The 16,721-nt window shown below is 46.9% G+C and overlaps 1 protein-coding gene across 6 annotated transcripts in view; it reads right to left on the bottom strand.

Annotated features, from left to right (window-relative positions):
- Positions 1–16,022, bottom strand: part of Ccdc136 (coiled-coil domain containing 136) — a 29,741-nt gene extending 13,719 nt beyond the window's left edge. For 2 of the 6 annotated variants that reach the window (XM_023702855.1, XM_023702857.1), the window contains exons 1-10: positions 15,915–16,022; positions 14,005–14,262; positions 13,845–13,919; positions 7,023–7,346; positions 4,117–4,228; positions 3,449–3,617; positions 1,970–2,110; positions 1,527–1,685; positions 899–1,069; positions 298–483 (exon numbers count right to left, since the gene is read on the bottom strand). In XM_023702855.1, coding sequence (XP_023558623.1) covers positions 298–483; positions 899–1,069; positions 1,527–1,685; positions 1,970–2,110; positions 3,449–3,617; positions 4,117–4,228; positions 7,023–7,346; positions 13,845–13,919; positions 14,005–14,262; positions 15,915–15,930 — 1,611 coding nt within the window. In that variant the 5' untranslated portion in view covers positions 15,931–16,022. Of the gene's footprint in view, positions 1–297; positions 484–898; positions 1,070–1,526; positions 1,686–1,969; positions 2,111–3,448; positions 3,618–4,116; positions 4,229–7,022; positions 7,347–10,307; positions 10,435–13,844; positions 13,920–14,004; positions 14,263–15,914 lie in introns of those variants that run through there. The other 4 variants (XM_023702854.1, XM_023702858.1, XM_023702852.1 and 1 more) reach the window with 3 other exon arrangements.
- Between the last annotated feature and the right edge of the window lie 699 nt (positions 16,023–16,721).

The following is a 16,721-nucleotide window of genomic DNA, read 5'->3' as shown; positions in this document are numbered from 1 at the left end:
CCTAAAGGAGCCTACATCTATGTGCCTCTCCATGAATGACCAGATACTACTCCAGTAGTAATATGATTGCAAACATCTACCCACATGGAATCACATGGAATCAGTCCAGTGTGCACACTGGGCACATGCTGGTCCCACTGTGGCTCTGGCTCAAAGTCAAGACCCAGGCAAACTGAGGGTCAGCAGCAAATGGCCCTGCCTTCTCCCACCTTTGGTTGGATGAGTTTGCCTCTTGCTCTGCCCCTCCCTTCTCTACAGCAAGTGCCGGAAGTGCTTGTTGCTCTGCTCTATAATTACCTTGTTGGCACAGGCTTCCTTCTGCTCAGGAGAGGGCTGGGGGGTCTTGAGCTGTTCGAGTTCCATCTGGTGCAGCCGAAGGTCCTGCCCGAGCTGGTCGTACATGTGCTTCTGGCGCTCTAGCTCCTCCTTGCTGGCCTCATACAGCCGCTTCATCTCCCGGAGCTGCGCGTGCACCTTGGCATTCTGCGCAGAGGAGGCAGGCCTGGCCCTCACTCCAGGGAACCCTGCTGCTGTTACTGCTCTTCTCAGTAGGGAATCAGGGATCTGTCCTCCCTGCCCTTTCCAGCCTTTATTTTGTCACACCAGGGGAGACACAAGATGGACCTGTCTCTAACAGGCTCAAAATCCAGATATTGTAGAGCTTCCCTTTTTTGGGAGGTAGGGAAGGAGTAAGGGCTTTCCTTTATAGACTAATTTTCTGACTTAAAATTAAGGAAGCTTTGAGCATCATAACTCCTGGAGGTCAATTATTCTACGTGCACTTCTTTGGTCTCCTCACCAGCAACTCCTCTACAAAACTCCCACTAGACCCACTCTGTGCTCACCTTTACAGAAATCCTGCCTGGCCACAATCTCCCTCACCTGGCCCTCCTTTTACCTTCTCATCAGACTCCCGCAAGGAGGCCACCAGGTCCCGCAGGCACTGCAGCTCTGCCTCATGGCACTGCAGCTTCTCCTGGAGCTGACACTGCACCTCTAGCAGCTTCTCCTTCTCACACACGATGTTCTGGTGCTGGATCTGCAGCTTCTGGAGCCGGCATAGTAACTCCTGCATGCAGGGGCTTAGAGTAGGGCTGCTGTCCTGTCACTCCACTCTTCTGCTCAACTTGTTCTCTGTCACTGCTGGGCTAGAGATTTACTTGTCCTTCCCCTTGCTTGCCCCTTATCTTCTCATCTAAGGCAGCTGGGGCAGGGTGGGGGATGGCTGAGGTTCTTTATTATTTTGTTTTCTTGAGACTGGGGCCCACTATATAGTTCAGGTTGGCCTTGAGCTCACTATGGAGTCTAGGCTGACCTTGAACTTGGAACAGTCCTCCAGCCTCAGCCATCCAAGTGCTGGGATTACAGGTGTGTGCCACATCACACCCAATGTGAGATTCCTGACTTGTGGAGCTGCCTAGGTGGTGGCTGGAGCTATTTTAAACTCTACTCTTATTTACCTCCCCCAGAACCCCAGACTGGTGCTTATAGCACTTTGATTGTTCCCTCACCACTGGTGCTGTTACCTTTTCACTTTGGCTCTCCGTGATTGTGGGTTTCATGAGTGTGAGCTGTTGGAGCTCAGCCTGAAGTTGCACATGCACCTTCAGGAGCTCGTTCTGCTCATCTTGGCTAGCATCGTACTTTTTCTGCAGGGCACAAAGCCTGGTCTTCAGTTCCTCATTCTGTGGGTAGAATGATTATTCTCAAGAAGCAGCAGAACCCTCTTCACATCAACTTGGTCCTTTTCAGGTGCAGAAAGCTTGAGTAGCTTCTCTTCAGGGAGGCAGATACTCAACAATGAGTGCATTTCTAGAATGCCACGCTAGGTGACTTCTATAGCTGGCCCCTAGCAGCCTGGGCTGCTGGTTGTAGGATGAACATCAGCAGAGCTTAGCCTTCCCTGAAGCACAGACTCCTAACAAATAGGCCCTCTGCACTCCCAGGTGCCTCCCCCGCCAGTGTTTACCTGGACAGCGCTGTGGGAAGTTTGAAACCGAAGCACCTCATTCTGGGCACACTTGAGCTCCTGCTGAAGCCGCCTCTGCTCCTCCTCACTGATCCGCCGCTGATGCTGTAGTTCTTGCAACTCACAACACAGTTCTTTACACTGTGCAGAAAATGGAACAGGGGGCTGATTTAGCACAGGTGCCACATGTGCTGCAGGAACAGGCTTGGGCAAAGTAAGCACTCCTTTGATTGGAATACAGTCATGTGCTACCTTCCAAACATGGACACATGCTCAGAAATGCTTCCCGAGGTCACTGAATCACTGTGAGGGTGTTATAGAATGTACTTACACGAACCTAGACAGCATAACCTGGCGTACCCTATGACATAACCCATGACACACCTAGGCTGTACGGTAGCCTATTGCTCCCAGAGCTATGACAAACAAAACAACATGAGATTAAGTCAAGCAGAAGAGTTAAATGATGCAATCAAGAGACTCAGTGAATAAGGAATCCATGCAGCTGCTGCCATCAGACACAGTGTACTGTTTTTTTATTTTTTTGGTAAATTTTTTTTTTTTTTTTTTTTTACATTTATTTATTGTGTGTGTGGGGCAGCTCAGCCCACCAGGGGGCGCAGCTGGCTGGCATGTGGTGCTGGGGGATCGAACCGCGGTCTCTGTGCTTTGCCAACCTTGTTCCAAGTAGGTGCTTTAGACCACTGAGCCATCTCTCCAGCCCCTATTTTGTTTTTATAAGTAGAAAGATTATATTCTAAAATAATGTTATTTATTTATTTATTGGTACTGGGGATTGAACTCAGGACCTTGCTCTTGCCAGCCAGGCACTTATGCTGCTGAGCTATATCCCTGGCCAAAATAATGATAAAAGCATAGTAAATATATAGGCCTGTGGTACAGCCATTCATCATCATCTCAAGTCTTAAATACTGTGCATAAGGGTATATATAATATTTTACATGACTGATAACACAGAAAGTGTGTTCACAGCAGACATTACCACAACATGTTAAATAATACGTTGTGGGGCTGGAGAGATGGCTCAGTGGTCTAAAGCACCTACTTGAAACAAGCTTGGCAAAGCACAGGGACCGCGGTTCGATCCCCCAGCACCACATGCCAGCCAGCCCCGCCCCCTTGTGGGCTGAGCTGGCCACACACACACACACAATAAATAAATGTAATAAATAAAAATAAATAAATAAATAAATAAAATAAATAATACGTTGTATGACAACATCATGAAATGACAGGAATCCTTCAGCTTCATTATGATTTTATGGGATTTTATACACACCATCCAATTTTGGCCAAGCTATCATCATAAGGCACATGACTGAATTTATATCAGGCAAGCTAGCAAGATCCTGAGGGGTCTCATGCCTACCACAGGCCTGTCAGCCTTGTGCCTGCCACAAGCCAGGAGAAGGTCAAAGAGCAATTGTGGAACAGGCCTCCCTACCCTCTGTGGTCTACCTTGTTCTGCATGTCGTGCATTTGCTCCTCAGCTCCCAGCAGTTGCTGGCGTAACAACTGCACTTCAGGATCAGGTTCGAGGAAATCCATTTCTGAAGTCTGAGACTCTGATGATACCATAGTCCTTAGTGCTTGGGACTCCAGCCACCTCTCTGTTGCTCTTCGTGTCCTGTAACACAGAACCCAAAGCTATATTGGCAGCAGCTCTGCCTGGTTAGCACCGGCCAAGTGTGCTTGGGGTTGATGACTTCAGTTTAGGCCAAAGATTGTAAGGGGCCTTCAGTAGCAATTCAACTCTCAAATAAAGATGTTTAGAAAATCATATGAAGTTTTCAACACCTCAGGTACAGAGGTGTGCTTGACTCTGGGACACTAGGAATGTGAGTCCAGATGGTTTCAAGGTTGGGCCTGGTATCAAGGAGGCTCTATGCCATTAAACTCAGTTGAGTCTGTGCAGACAACAAAGGACTCTACTGACTTACTCCAAATTACAGAAAACCAGACCCCAAAGCCAAGAAGAGAAGAAAGCCGAATGTTAGAACTCACTGCCCTAGTGATGCCACAGAAGACTGGCTCTTTGAGAGCAAAGGAACACTCTTAGACTCTGGCCTCTGTCTTTCAGGGAATGCCCAAGGGAAAGTCCACAGCACCCTGCCTCGTGGTTGTACCTCTCACTCTCCAGCTCTGCCAGCTGCCCTGTGAGGCTGCTGTTGCTCTGCTGCAGGGTCTGGTACTCCTCATTCAGAAAGTGGTAGCGATCCCGGAGCTGCTGCAGTTCTTCTACAGGGGACAAGCACAGAGATGAGACCTTTGTGGGGCAAGGTGGAGAGCACTGATGACCAGTCCCCAGCTTTCCTGCCTAGAAACCTGAGACCAGAAGGTTGACTACTTCTCTTTTTCTGGAGACAGAAGAGAGATACTAGAAAGCCATAGAAGATAGGCCCCACAAAACTGTGTGGCACAGAGGTTTGCTTCTTCCAGAAGCTGTCCATCCTCTGCTGTGCCTAGAAAATATACCCTGGGCACTCATCCTGAAAGCCCCAATTGAAGTGGCATCTTCAGTTCAGGAGCTCTTGAGGGTTTAAATAAGTTTTTTGCTTATTGTATTTAGTTCTCACTTAACTGTTTATGATTTCCTCCCTATTGTGATTTTAGTACAAAAAGCTGAGCAATGAGAACTGCCAAAGAGTACAGTATCAGATCGTGCCTTTCAGAGACAACCCAGGAATCTGAGCTTCCTTTACTTCTTTTACCATCACACTGAAAAAACTGGCTCAATATGGCCAAACATACTTTCTAATAGTCTTTGCTAACAGCAAAGCCTATCCCAACCTATTTCTGGTCTTCAAGCATTACCAGAGATCTGGTAGAAATGTCCTAGCACACAGACCCTAAGGAAATCACCAATTTTTTTCCTAGTGTTTGGGATTGAACCCAGGACCTCTGCACTAAACTACTTCCCTAACTATTCTTTTTTTTTTTTTTTTTTTCCCCAACTATGTTTTATTTTGACAGTCTTAGGCTCGAACTTGTGATCCTCATGCCTCAGCCTTTAGAGTGCTGGATTATAGGTGGGTGCCACCATGCTCAACTGCCAATGCTTTTTTTTTTTTTTTTTCAGAACTGGGGATTGAACTCAGGCCCTTGTGCTTTTCTATTGAGCCATTTCCCTAGCCCCACCAATGTTTTTTTTAAAAATTTATTTATTTATTTATTTTGTGTGTGTGTGGCCAGCTCAGCCCACCAGGGGGCGGGGCTGGCTGGCATGTGGTGCTGGGGGATTGAACCCGGTCCCTGTGCTTTGCTCAGCTTGTTCCAAGTAGGTGCTTTAGACCACTGAGCCATGTCACCAGCCCCACCACCAATGTTTTTTAATGCTGTGATGATACCAACATCTTTGTGATATATGTTTTCATGATTAGAATCACATCTTTTAGAACACTTATTCTACTGACATTTAAGAAACATTAACTTGCTCTAATTATAGCACAAGACCTATTTTACCTGCTAGAAAATTCAATACCCTAAAAGTCACTTCTGTTTTTTTCGTTTTGTTTTCTTTTGTTATTTTGAGACAGGGTCTTGCTACATAGTTCAGGCTACCCAGGCTGGCCTCAAACTTGTGATCCATCTGCTTCAGACTTCCAAGTGCTGGGATTACAGGCACATACCACCATGCCCAGCACTTTAGAGTCTTTAAGAGTACTACAGATTACCATAGGAGGAAGAAAGTTAACATTTAATGAAAACCATGTGAAGCATTAGACTGGACAGTTTCAGTCTTGAATGGCATTTCATTTAATTCCCAAAACAGCCCTCTAAGCTTTTTTTTTTTTTTTTTTTTTAATTTTGTATCAGGGATTGAACTTGGGACCTTGTGCTTGCCAGGCAGGTGCTTATGTCACTGAGCTATATCCCCAGCCAGAGTTTCTTTTTTCTCTAAATAAATTTTAAATTTTAACATAGTTTTAAGGCTATATAAAGCTGCAGAGACAGCATAGAGTTGCCTGGGAAATTTTTCACAGTTTCCTTGGTGTTAAAATCTTGTATCGGCATGGTACACTTGTCATAACTAAGGAATCAAAACAAATACTTTACTAGTACCTAAATTCTACACTTTATCCCAATTCCTGCACATTTTCCCTCAGCAACTTCTTCTGTACCAGGATCCCATCTAATTGTAAGGATTTATTAACTAATTTGGGTTCCATATCCCAGAGACGGAAACTGAGGTTCTGAGAAAGATCATTTAAATTCACCCTATTGAGCAGAGCAATGTTTCTGAACTGTTTTATTCCAGCCAAAACCTTTCCCATGTGCTAGCCACCCTCTCCCAGCATGACCAGTCCAAAGGCTCTTCTGAGAGACTGATACAGCTAAGAAAACTTGCAATTCTTTGATTCCTTGTTGACTGCCATCTCTGCTTGACCTGGCTGAATATAGGGCCTCCATTATACCCAGATCATAAATCTAGCCTGGAACAAAGGCAGACTCTTATGTCATGGATCCTAGCAACTAGCTGAGAGTCTCTCAGTCTGAAAGGTTTTGAGTGCCTCATGCGTTACTAGAAATAACCTCTTTTCCTCTCCAGCTGCCTTGTGCTCTGATTTGTTGACCCCTAAAGTTTCTACCTTGGGGAGAGCTAAAGAAGCCTAAGAATTAGCATCCTGGGACTGAGAAACAGTGAAGGTCATCCCTAAAGTGGTGCAGGAAAAGTACCATCATGACAGAGAAGCATAAAGTTTCCCAAAGTGACATCTGCCCCAGAACTGGACACTTTTCTAAGAAGGGCTTTCCCATAGACAAATCTACAGTACCCTGTTGCTCTCTGGGGAAGAATCTCCAGGGTACATCTCCATGGTGCTATTTCCTATAAAACTATGGACTGGTTATGTAAGAACTGGGTAACTTTTAATCCCCTGCAGTCTTAAATTCATCCTGGAATTTTGTTTTAGAGGTTTTTAATGAATAATCTAACACAACCTTCCTTCTATGGGTACTCTATCTCCTTCCTATTTATGATCTCCTCTACTTGACCTTGCTGATGGGTCAGGAGGAGGGCTTGATCTCATACCTTGCAACCCAGAGAATTCTGAGAGACTTATACTATTGGAAGGGTCAGAGCTCTTCATTTCCATTTCTGCGCGGAGTGAGGCAATCTCCATCTCATATTCCCCTCGGATGCGCTCCATGTCATCAAGTTCATTCTGCATCCGGCAGAGATCTTCCTGCAGGGATGCTATGTCACTTTCATGTTCAGTTGCAGAATCTGCCGCAGCTTGCCGCAGATTCTGGATCTCATCTTGGGCCAAGTGTAGCTCTTGTTCTATTTCCTTAAGTTCATTTTCCTTCTCACGTTCCAACAGGGAAATCTCTTCTCGTAGATGCCGCAGCTCCCCTGCAAGGCCCAAAGGCTAAGATGGTCAGAAGGATAAATGAACTAACCTATCATGTTTTACACACAAAGTTAAAGGCAGAGTTTTGTTCTTGCCTGGAAAGTCTTAATAACCTAGACTGTATCCTATTAAAGAGGTAAACTGCCATATGGCATGGAATGAAAAGAATACCTATGAAAGGAACAGGAGGACTACATTGTAAGGTGCTGTGTAAGGCAGATTTGGAGAAAAACAATTAGGGCTACTGTAAAAAAAATAAGTGCTTCAGTTAAACACCAAACTGTGTGTGTGTCATAGGGGATCAAACTTGGGACCCTGTGCTTGCCAGACAGGCACTTATGCCGCTGAGCTATCTTCCTGGCTCTGGTTGACAGTATTCTATTGATACCCTGAGCCTTTCTAAAAATTCTTTGGCTAAAAATTTGTCGCACAATATTTTCACCTATTCATCCTGGAAGATTTATTTATTTATTTACTTTGTATTTTAGGGAAGGGTCTACAGGGTGTTTAGGGTATCACTACTAGAGCAGACTTGTAGTGATCCACCTGTTTACAGCCTCCCCAGATCTCGGATTACAGGTGCATGCCACCACGCCCAGTCTCAAAAGGTATTTCTTTTTTTGCAGAACTGGGAATTGAATTTAGGACCTTGCACTTGCCAGGCAAGCGCTTATTCTACTAAGCTATCTCCCCAGCCCCATCCTGGAAGTTTTAGAAATTACAGACTCAGATTCCCCCTCCCCCAAACAATTATAGTTAGTACTGGACCCAAAACATATGTATTTAGAGTTTCCAGCTGGAATTAAAGTAAATTCTTCACATGATAATAAAAAATTTTAAAAAACCTAAATATTGACTAATAAGGGATTGTTTAAATTAATGTTAATAGAATACCATGTAAGGCCAGGGAAATGGCTCAGTGGAATAAGCGCTTCCCTGGTAAGCGCAAAGGCCTGAGTTCAATCCCCAGTTCCGCAAAAAAAAAGAAAGAATCTTATGTAGCCATTTTAAAGAAAGTGGCAAATCTATAGTGAAGATATAAAAAGCTTTCATATTAACTAGAAAGTAAAATATATGGAAAACCTAATGTTGCAAAAAATTTGACATGTACAGTATATAATACACAAATGTAATAAAGATTATGGAAACAACCATGCCTTCTGGAAGTATTTATGCCTCAAGCTATCAAAGACAGTTGCTTCAGAGAGGGCTAATATGTGGCACAGTACTTTACTTTCATTTATATTTGTGCTATTTTTAAATTTTTAAAAAATATTTATCTAAAAAAAATTATTGATTTATTTGGTACAGGGTCTTGCTATGTAGCTCAGGCTCATAGTGATCCTCCTGCCTCAGCCTCCCTAGCACTGGGATTACAGGCATGCACCACCATGCCTGGTTTCAGTAGTGGGCACGGCACACCTGGGGTTCCAGGGCTGGCATGCATGTGGCACCAGGGATTAAACCTGGGTCCTTGTGCTTGCCAAGGTGGAGACAGAAGGATTGCCTTGAGTTTGAGGCCAGCTTGGACTACATAAGTGAGTTCAAAGCCAGCCTGCATGACATAGTGAGTCCCTGTCTGAGAAAAATAAAACAACAAAAAAGCCACTGACACCAATAAAAACTCAGGATCTTGGAGCCAGGATTAGGGAATTAACAAGGAGGAGAGGGTCAGAATTAAGGACTGAAAAGGTTATGGCTTTCCCACAAACTATCTGCAAAACACACTCTCTCTATGCTTCATTTAAAAAAAAAGTAATTTTTATTGCACTTTAGGGAATATGGATTATTGGAAATTATTCAGGACACAAAACTACCATGCCTCATTTTGTCACCATTCAGATTCCAACTTTTCCTAGCCTTCTCCCTCCTGCCTCAAAAATCTAACAGGGGAAAAGAAAACCTAACAGAAGTCCTCTATTAAATGCCTTCACATACACCTGGTACTTTTGTAGTGTGGGCATGTGTGTGTGTGTGTGTGTATTCATCAGTGTGTGTAGGGGGTCTCTTTCTCATTTTGTTATGAGCTTGAGGAAGACAGGAACATGTCCGTTTTGCTCACCATTACAGGTCCAAGAATGGCAGAATGTAATTCAATAAACATCTTCTGTATTCATACATAAATGGGGTAGGGGTTCATCAACTCAACAAATTTGTACTGCTTTGTCCCTACGTATACAGACACATTTAGGTATTTTTATAAAAATCCAAATAGAACTTAGATACTTCATAAGACAAATTTAGGGTGTGTCAATGTATGCCTGTAGTTCCAGTAAGAACTCCAGAGGCTGGGTGGGGGGGGGTCATTTGATCTTAGGAGTTGAGATCAGCTAGCGCCAAAAGAGACAGAGACAGAGACAGAGACAGAGAGACAGAGACAGAGAATGAAAAAGGGGTTGACTGATTTGGACAGATAGGCAAGCTACCTCACGCGACAGTTTCTGACCCTACGCTTCTAAACTCAAATGTGTAGCACCAGCAGCTTCTTTCCCACTAATCCTTCCTTTTCTACAATGATCCTAGCAACTAGTGTTGGCCAATCAATTATACCAAGCCCCCAAAAGTCCACTTAGGTGCTTTGACTTTCTATTTGAAAGGAAGTCATTCCCATTATGTACTGGCTGGCTCCATTCCCACTACTAAACAGCACAGAGAGGTCCGCGGGTGGCTCTGGGGGTGGGGGGAGGCAGCCCCCGAAGCCCCAACGTGCCCTTGGCCTCGGGGTACAAGACTTCAGGGGTACTCTGGGGTATGGCTCTAAGTGGGCCTTCACAGACCCGCGGGGCAGCGCTTGGATGTCCACGGGGCGAGGCCTGTCCGGAAATGGGCCCTGAGGCCAGAAGGTGCAAAGGCCAGAACCGGTTTCAAAGAGCTGGCGCCGTTGACCATGGCGCTCAGACCATGAGATGATGCGTGGAGGCCACGAATCTGGCTGCTGGACAGCCACGTCAAGTCTCACTCACAAGTTATTGCCTCCATCTCGCTGGCCCCCAACTAGCGGTGTCCCTGGGCGGGGGGGCCGCCTGCCCGCCGCCCGGCAGCTCCCGGCCCCGGAGGGGCTGTGGCGGCCGGAATGTCCACTGACCACCAGCTACCTGGGGCCGCGCGCGCCCCCTCTCGGCGGAAACGGGAAACACGCCTGCGCGAGGACCAGCTCAGGTTCCCCGGTGGGGCGGGGCATGGGGACGGCCCCTCCCACCCACAGTCCAGGCGGGGGAAGATAGAAGTCATCCTGGAAACACTAGAAACAATGTTGGAAGCCAAGGGAGAGAAACGCTTTGGAGCTTTACCTTCCCAGATAGTTCTTACTGTCCGCCTTTCCCACCTATTGGAAGAATGTTCCTTCTCCAGGCACTCCTTGCTGCTTTCCATCTTTTCTTTCTTCACACATGATCTAGCATTTCTTACCTTTACAAAAAGGACCTCCCTTGACCCCACCTCCTTTCTCTTACTTCTCTTTGAAATGACTATTAGAATGATCTATACTCACCTTTTCCATTTGACCTCCTATTTCCTCTTCAGTCCCAATCCAACTAGTGTTCTGTTTGCTTGAAAATGTCTCAGGGTGTGCCATCCTGCCAACTCCAATGGTCACCTCATTTGCCTTAGCAACTTTTGACACAGTGCATCATTATCTCCTTGAAGCACTTCCTGCTCTTGGCTTCCATAGCATGACACACCTCTGGAGTCTCCTACCTCAGTTCCTTTTGCTCATTTCACCTTCTATGGTGGACCTATAAATATCAGTGTTTCTGGAATGGGAACTTTTCTTCTCCTCTTCTCATATCTTTCCATATGATAGCAACATCATCTCCCATGGTTTCATTTATATTTATTTAATTATTTGGCCGGGTTAACCCCCCTGAGGTTGGGCTTGGCAGGGCATGTGGTGCAGGGAATTGAACCATGGTCCCCTGTGCCTGCCTAAGCTTTCCTAAGCAGGCACTTTAGACCGCTGGGCTATCTCACCGGCCCTCCCATGGTTTCTAATGCCAGCAAAATGCTAGTAACTACCAAATCTCTCTCTCAGCCTGAACTTCTCTACTGGTTCTGGATTCTTATGTCCAACTGCCTCCTTGACACAGTCACTTAGGTATCAAACTCATCAGGTGGAAAACATTTTAAATCCTAAATGGCTCCCTCAGTCTTCAAATGTGTTGTGTGCTAGATTTCTCCCATCCCAGTGAACAATGCCATCACCCATCCAGCCTCTCCAGCCTAAGGTATCTCTCATGTCTTTGTTAGTCCTCATTGAATTCAGTAGCAGCTGTTGAAGGTTCCCTCTTCAACATATATTCTGAATCATTTCCATTTCTATTGCCCTAATGCAGGCAAACATTTTCTTTTTTTGCAGAGTCTCACTATGCAGCTTGGACTTGTTTTCAGCCTTCCTTGTGCTGGGATTACAGGTGTGCATCACCATGCCCTGACTCCATCACCAGCTCAGTGTGCCTGGGGGCAGGGCCGGCATGGCATGCAGTGCTGGGGATCAAACCCTGGCCCCTCTACTTACCTAAGCAAGCACTTAGTCGCTGAGCTACATCTCCAGCCCGACATAATCTATTTTTTTGATTGGACTGCAATAATTTCCTGACAACACCCACTGTTTCAACTCCCTTTTTTCCAACCAGTTTTTACATAATGGCTAAAATACTCTTTCAAAATGCAAAACAGATCAGACCATCCCAGCCCTTGCCAAGATCCCCCTATGGTTTAAATGAAAGGCAGACCTCTTAGGTGGCCTACAAGATGCTCTTTAATTGGCCTCTGTCTGTCTCTAGGAACTTTCTCTTACCAGGGCCCTTCACAGCCACTAGAACCTTTGTTCTGTCCCTCGCATATGAAGCTCATTATCACTTCTGGGCCTTTTCAGCTGCTGTTCCTTCTGCCTGGTGTGCTCTTCCCTTAGGCCATAAATCAAAGTCTTTCCCATTGTTCAGCTCAAATGTCATTTTCTCAAAGAGAACCTTTCAAACTATGCTGTCTAAAATAAACTCCCGTCTCATCTACTCTCCCTAAAAATTACATTTTTATATTGTGTTAAAGTGCTTACTGCCTCCTAAACGTATGCTACTTGTTTATTCTCTGCCTTTCTCCATGAGAATCTAGTCTTCAATGGGAGTCAGTCTGCCTTGTTCATAGCTGGTCCTTCAAATACAAAGGCTCTACATAAACAGTTCATAAACTATTTAGCCCTATTTTATAGATAAGAAATGGCATCTCAGAGAGATAAAAGTGACTCGCCCAAGATAACAACATTTTAAGAGAGGAGGGGCCTCTCTTAGGGAGACATATGTGAGGAGACGTATGTTACATAGGGAAGAGTGTGGATGTTGGTCTCAGATCACCCAGTTTGTTTATTTGGCTATTTTTTGTGTTTGTTTTTGTTCTTTCTCACAGGGCTGGGAACCAAAGCTGGGCCCAAGAACCTAGGTGCTCTAGGAGGGGGTGGTGGAAACTGCCAGAATCCTAGTACTCTGGGAGGCTGAAGCAGGAGGATCACAAGCTGGAATCCAGCCCAGGCAACTTGGTGAGACCCTGTCTTAAAGTAGAAAATAAAAAAATGAGCTGTAGATGTAGCTCAGTGTGAAGACCCTGGGTTTAGTTCCCCGCACTGTGAGAAAAAACAAAAACAAACACAAAAAATGGCCAAATAAACCAGGTGATCTGAGACCAACATCCACACTCTTCCCTATGTAACGTACGTCTCCTCACATTTTTTTCCTCTTCTTGGCCACACTTCCTGCATTTTCTTTTGCTTACATCTTCTGTCCCCTTCATCTTCCCTCCCTCTTTTTACACCTTGGCTTGTTTCTCTCTAGGCCTGCTCCCAGACCTTCCTTTTTTCTCCATTTATACTCTTCATTTGGCTTGATCTTATTTCTCCCTAGAGAGTTCCTGCTGTTTTCTAGGGCAGCTCCCCAAAACCTCCATGAAGTCCTCAGAACTAACACAAGCTACCTTTCTACTTAGCAGTGCAGTAGGATGCTTGCCTTCCAGAGACAAAGGAAAATGGGTTCTAGAAGAAAGGAATTTGGGGGCCACAAGCTCAGGTCCTGGGGATCTAGAGAAGCACTCCCATCTGCTTCCCTCAAAGATGCACAGAATGCCTCCCCAGTCACTCCACATTGGCTTCCTGCTCTTTCCCATGGTGTCCTAGGAAGGACCCAAAACAAGGACTCTACCTTAATCACACACCCTTTGCACTGATCAGGACAAAGGATAAGGAATGCATGGTGAAGGAATGTGAGGAGAGACAAAGGGAGGAGAGGACATGTGAGATAGGAGGGGAAACAAAGAGAAGGGAGTCAGAAAAGTCAGGGAGAAATGCAAGGAATGGAAATTATGGAATGAGGAGAATAGAGGGAAGGGGGAGAACAGTAGAGGAACATGAGGTAAAAATATGGAATAGATTATGCTTGTTTGCTTTGTTTCAGTAAACCCCCAGGAGAAAGGGGCTCACTGGTCCATTTCCCCTCTGAATCTGAAAGGGGGATTACCTTGGAGCCCCTGGATCTGCTTAGTGAACACCTCCGCCTGCTGGGCACTGGCCAGCCGTTCATCTTCCAAGAGCCCTGCAGTAAGAGGGTACGGTATCAATTTGACTCCATGGGAGCCCAGAATTGTCACCCCCACCCCACCTCCATCACAGACACTCACCCTGCAGCTCCAAGGAGTCATCCTCATGCTGCCCAGCCAGTTCCCGGGTCTCCTCCAGTTCTGCCACCAGCTGGAGCACCTGAGCCCTGAGTTCCTCCAGCTCTGTCTCTGTGAGGCTCAGGCCTCGATGCTTGCCAACAGACAGGGAGCTCACACTGTTACTTTTCTGCACTCCTTCTTCTTCTTCTTCTTCTTCTCCCTCTTCTTCTTCCTCCTCCTCTTCTTCCTCCTCATAGAGAGCAGGGAGTAACACCTCCCCTAAAGAGATGGGAGAGACCCATCCCACCAGGGAGTTGGCACCCACTTCATGTCTGTAGTCCTTCCAGAGCTCGCCACTCAATTTACCATCCTTGGACCAAGATGATAGAAGAGTGACACATCTACCATTGCTCAGGAGGCCCTGGATAGGGCTTGATGAAGCTGTAGGTATGACAGTTAGGTTTGAGGCATCCTTCCCCCCACAAGAACTTCTAGGCCAGTATCACACCTGCTGACCCCTACTGCTTTTGGGCAAATGGAGCAGGTGCTGGCTTAGCTGTGGAAGGTTGTAGGAGAATAACTGGCTCTTCTAGTATCTGGGCCCTGGATAGTAGGACAAGTAGGCAAGGGAAGATTTAGACACTGTGGTATCTTCAGGTCAAACGGGCCCAGAGTTTCATTTTGGGGGTTTGCAGGTTAAAAAATTATACAGGTGTATTGTGAGAAATTACCCTTTCCATAATTAGAAGTATTGACTGTCTGTAGGTAGAAAGTAAACATCTGAGTGAAATGATCCTAAATGTTTTACTGGACAAATGCTGGGGCCTTTTCAAATATATATTATGAAATATGCTTGTTTATTTAAGTAAAGATAGGGTCTTGCTTTATAATTCAGGCTGGCCTTGGAACTTGTGGCAAGCCTCCTGCCTCAGCCTCTCAAGTGTGGGAATTACAAGTGTGCATCACCATACCAAGCTGCTTAAAACATTTTCTAGCACGTCCACCTGGCTTTGCTCAGCTGGTGTCATGAGGTCTCTTCCCCTGTTGACCCAAGGTGGTGTTCAGGAGAAGTCTTAGGTTGAACTTGTGTGTAAAAGAAAGCCTGGCATAATAATGCTTTTAAAAAGTGGGGTTTGATGCTGCTCCCCAGCCTCTGGTTGTTGAGCACCCCCTTTACTGCAATGCAGTTGCTGTAGATAGAATTTTGCTTGGATGGCGACTGTCTGCTTGGTTTGGAAATTTTGAATCTTTGGTTTCACTTTCCCCAATACCTGCAGCCTGTCTGAGGTGCCTCTGGGACTCCTGTGTCATCTGACCCCTCTTACAGAGGGCAGGGCTATTCACACCCAAGGAGAAGAGGGGCCTGGGGACACTTCATGCGAGGTCCTGGGAAAGGTGTTGGCAGCAGCTTCCACCTCACGAGTGTGGTAGGGAGGCATGTGTGTAAGGAGGTTGGCTTCACCTCCCTCCCTCCTAGGCTCTGTCGCTCAGGCAGTAAGAAATGCCAGAAAGTCAAAGCTACAAGGCTTCCATTTAGAAGTTAATGGTAGCTCCAGAAAGACAATTCCCATGTTCATGTCCTTGCCTTTCAAAATAAGAGACAGCTTGGGATCTGGGTCGGCAGGCAATGAGAACAAACCCCCTGCTGAAAGGCTGCTTCAAAGCTCTGTCCAACAAGGCCTCTTTTATCTGTCTGGCAGCTCCCCCAGGACACACAACCTGGTTAGCCGGGGTAAAGAGGGGCCCAAAGGGCTGCTCCCTGAACTTCGATCAAAGCCGGTCTGGGAGGGCTGGGGCCCAGATGCTAAGGAGGAGGGGCCTGAGGTGGATTAAGAGAAGGCTGTTTTCTGGCTCAGAGCTCTGGGGTCAGAGGAAGGAAGGAGGGGAAAAAAATGGGGGAGGTGGACAAAACCTTTGGGGAAACAACTCACCTTCCATAGCTTGCATCCCACGGCGTTCTAGGGACCCCCAGCGTTGGCCTTTCTTCCTCTCACAGCCCTCAGACACTTCAAAGGCGCCTACAGTGGTTACTGTGGGTCCTGGGGCAGGGAGAGAGGAGGCACTGTGGGATGCCAGGGGGCTAAGGGCTAGGGTGTAGGGGAAAGAAGAGGACGTACCCGTTGCTCAGGAACCCCTGGGACTGGTAATCCGGGACAGAGGAGGTGCCTGACTCACTGTGCCCTGCTCTGCGACTCCCCTCTCTCAGGTGCCTCTCACGCCACGGAGTCCCTAACCCCGAGCTGCCCAGCCTCCTCAGCATCCCTGTTCTAGGTTGTTCCAGGCTCCTCTTCCAGGCACGGACAGAAAGAGGGTGTGTGTCTACTTAGCCTGGGGACAAGGAGGAGGGGAGCTGGAACGGGAGAGAGGGCCCTGGAGCCAGAAAAAAAGGGGCTGAAAGGGGGCGGTGGTGCGCGAGGGGAGGGCTGTGTTGAGGTTGTGTGGGAAGGGGCTCCGGGCCAGCCCACTCCTCCCTCCCCTCCAGGGACCTCGCCCATCCCAGCCGCGCCCCACTCAGGAGCCTGGGGCCAGGAGTGCAGGCTCCGAATCCCCAAGGGCCAGAGAGGTGAGGTGGGACACTGTCGGGGAGGGTGCAAAGATGGAGACCGAGGCGGTGGAGGCCAGGATGGAGGGAGCCCAATCCGATGGGAGAGCCCGGGAGCGGCGAGGCAGCCAGCACCTGGGGGTCTGGAGGGAGGCGCAGAGGCAGGGGCGGTGGGGCGTGAGGGAGGACGGCTCTG

The sequence above is a fragment of the Octodon degus genome, unplaced genomic scaffold (genome assembly GCF_000260255.1).
Source record: "Octodon degus isolate 3935 unplaced genomic scaffold, OctDeg1.0 scaffold00160, whole genome shotgun sequence".
NCBI classification, from domain to species: Eukaryota; Metazoa; Chordata; class Mammalia; order Rodentia; family Octodontidae; genus Octodon; species Octodon degus.
The sequence above is the reverse complement of the archived record's forward strand: the minus strand, read 5'-3'. Positions and strand labels throughout refer to the sequence as shown.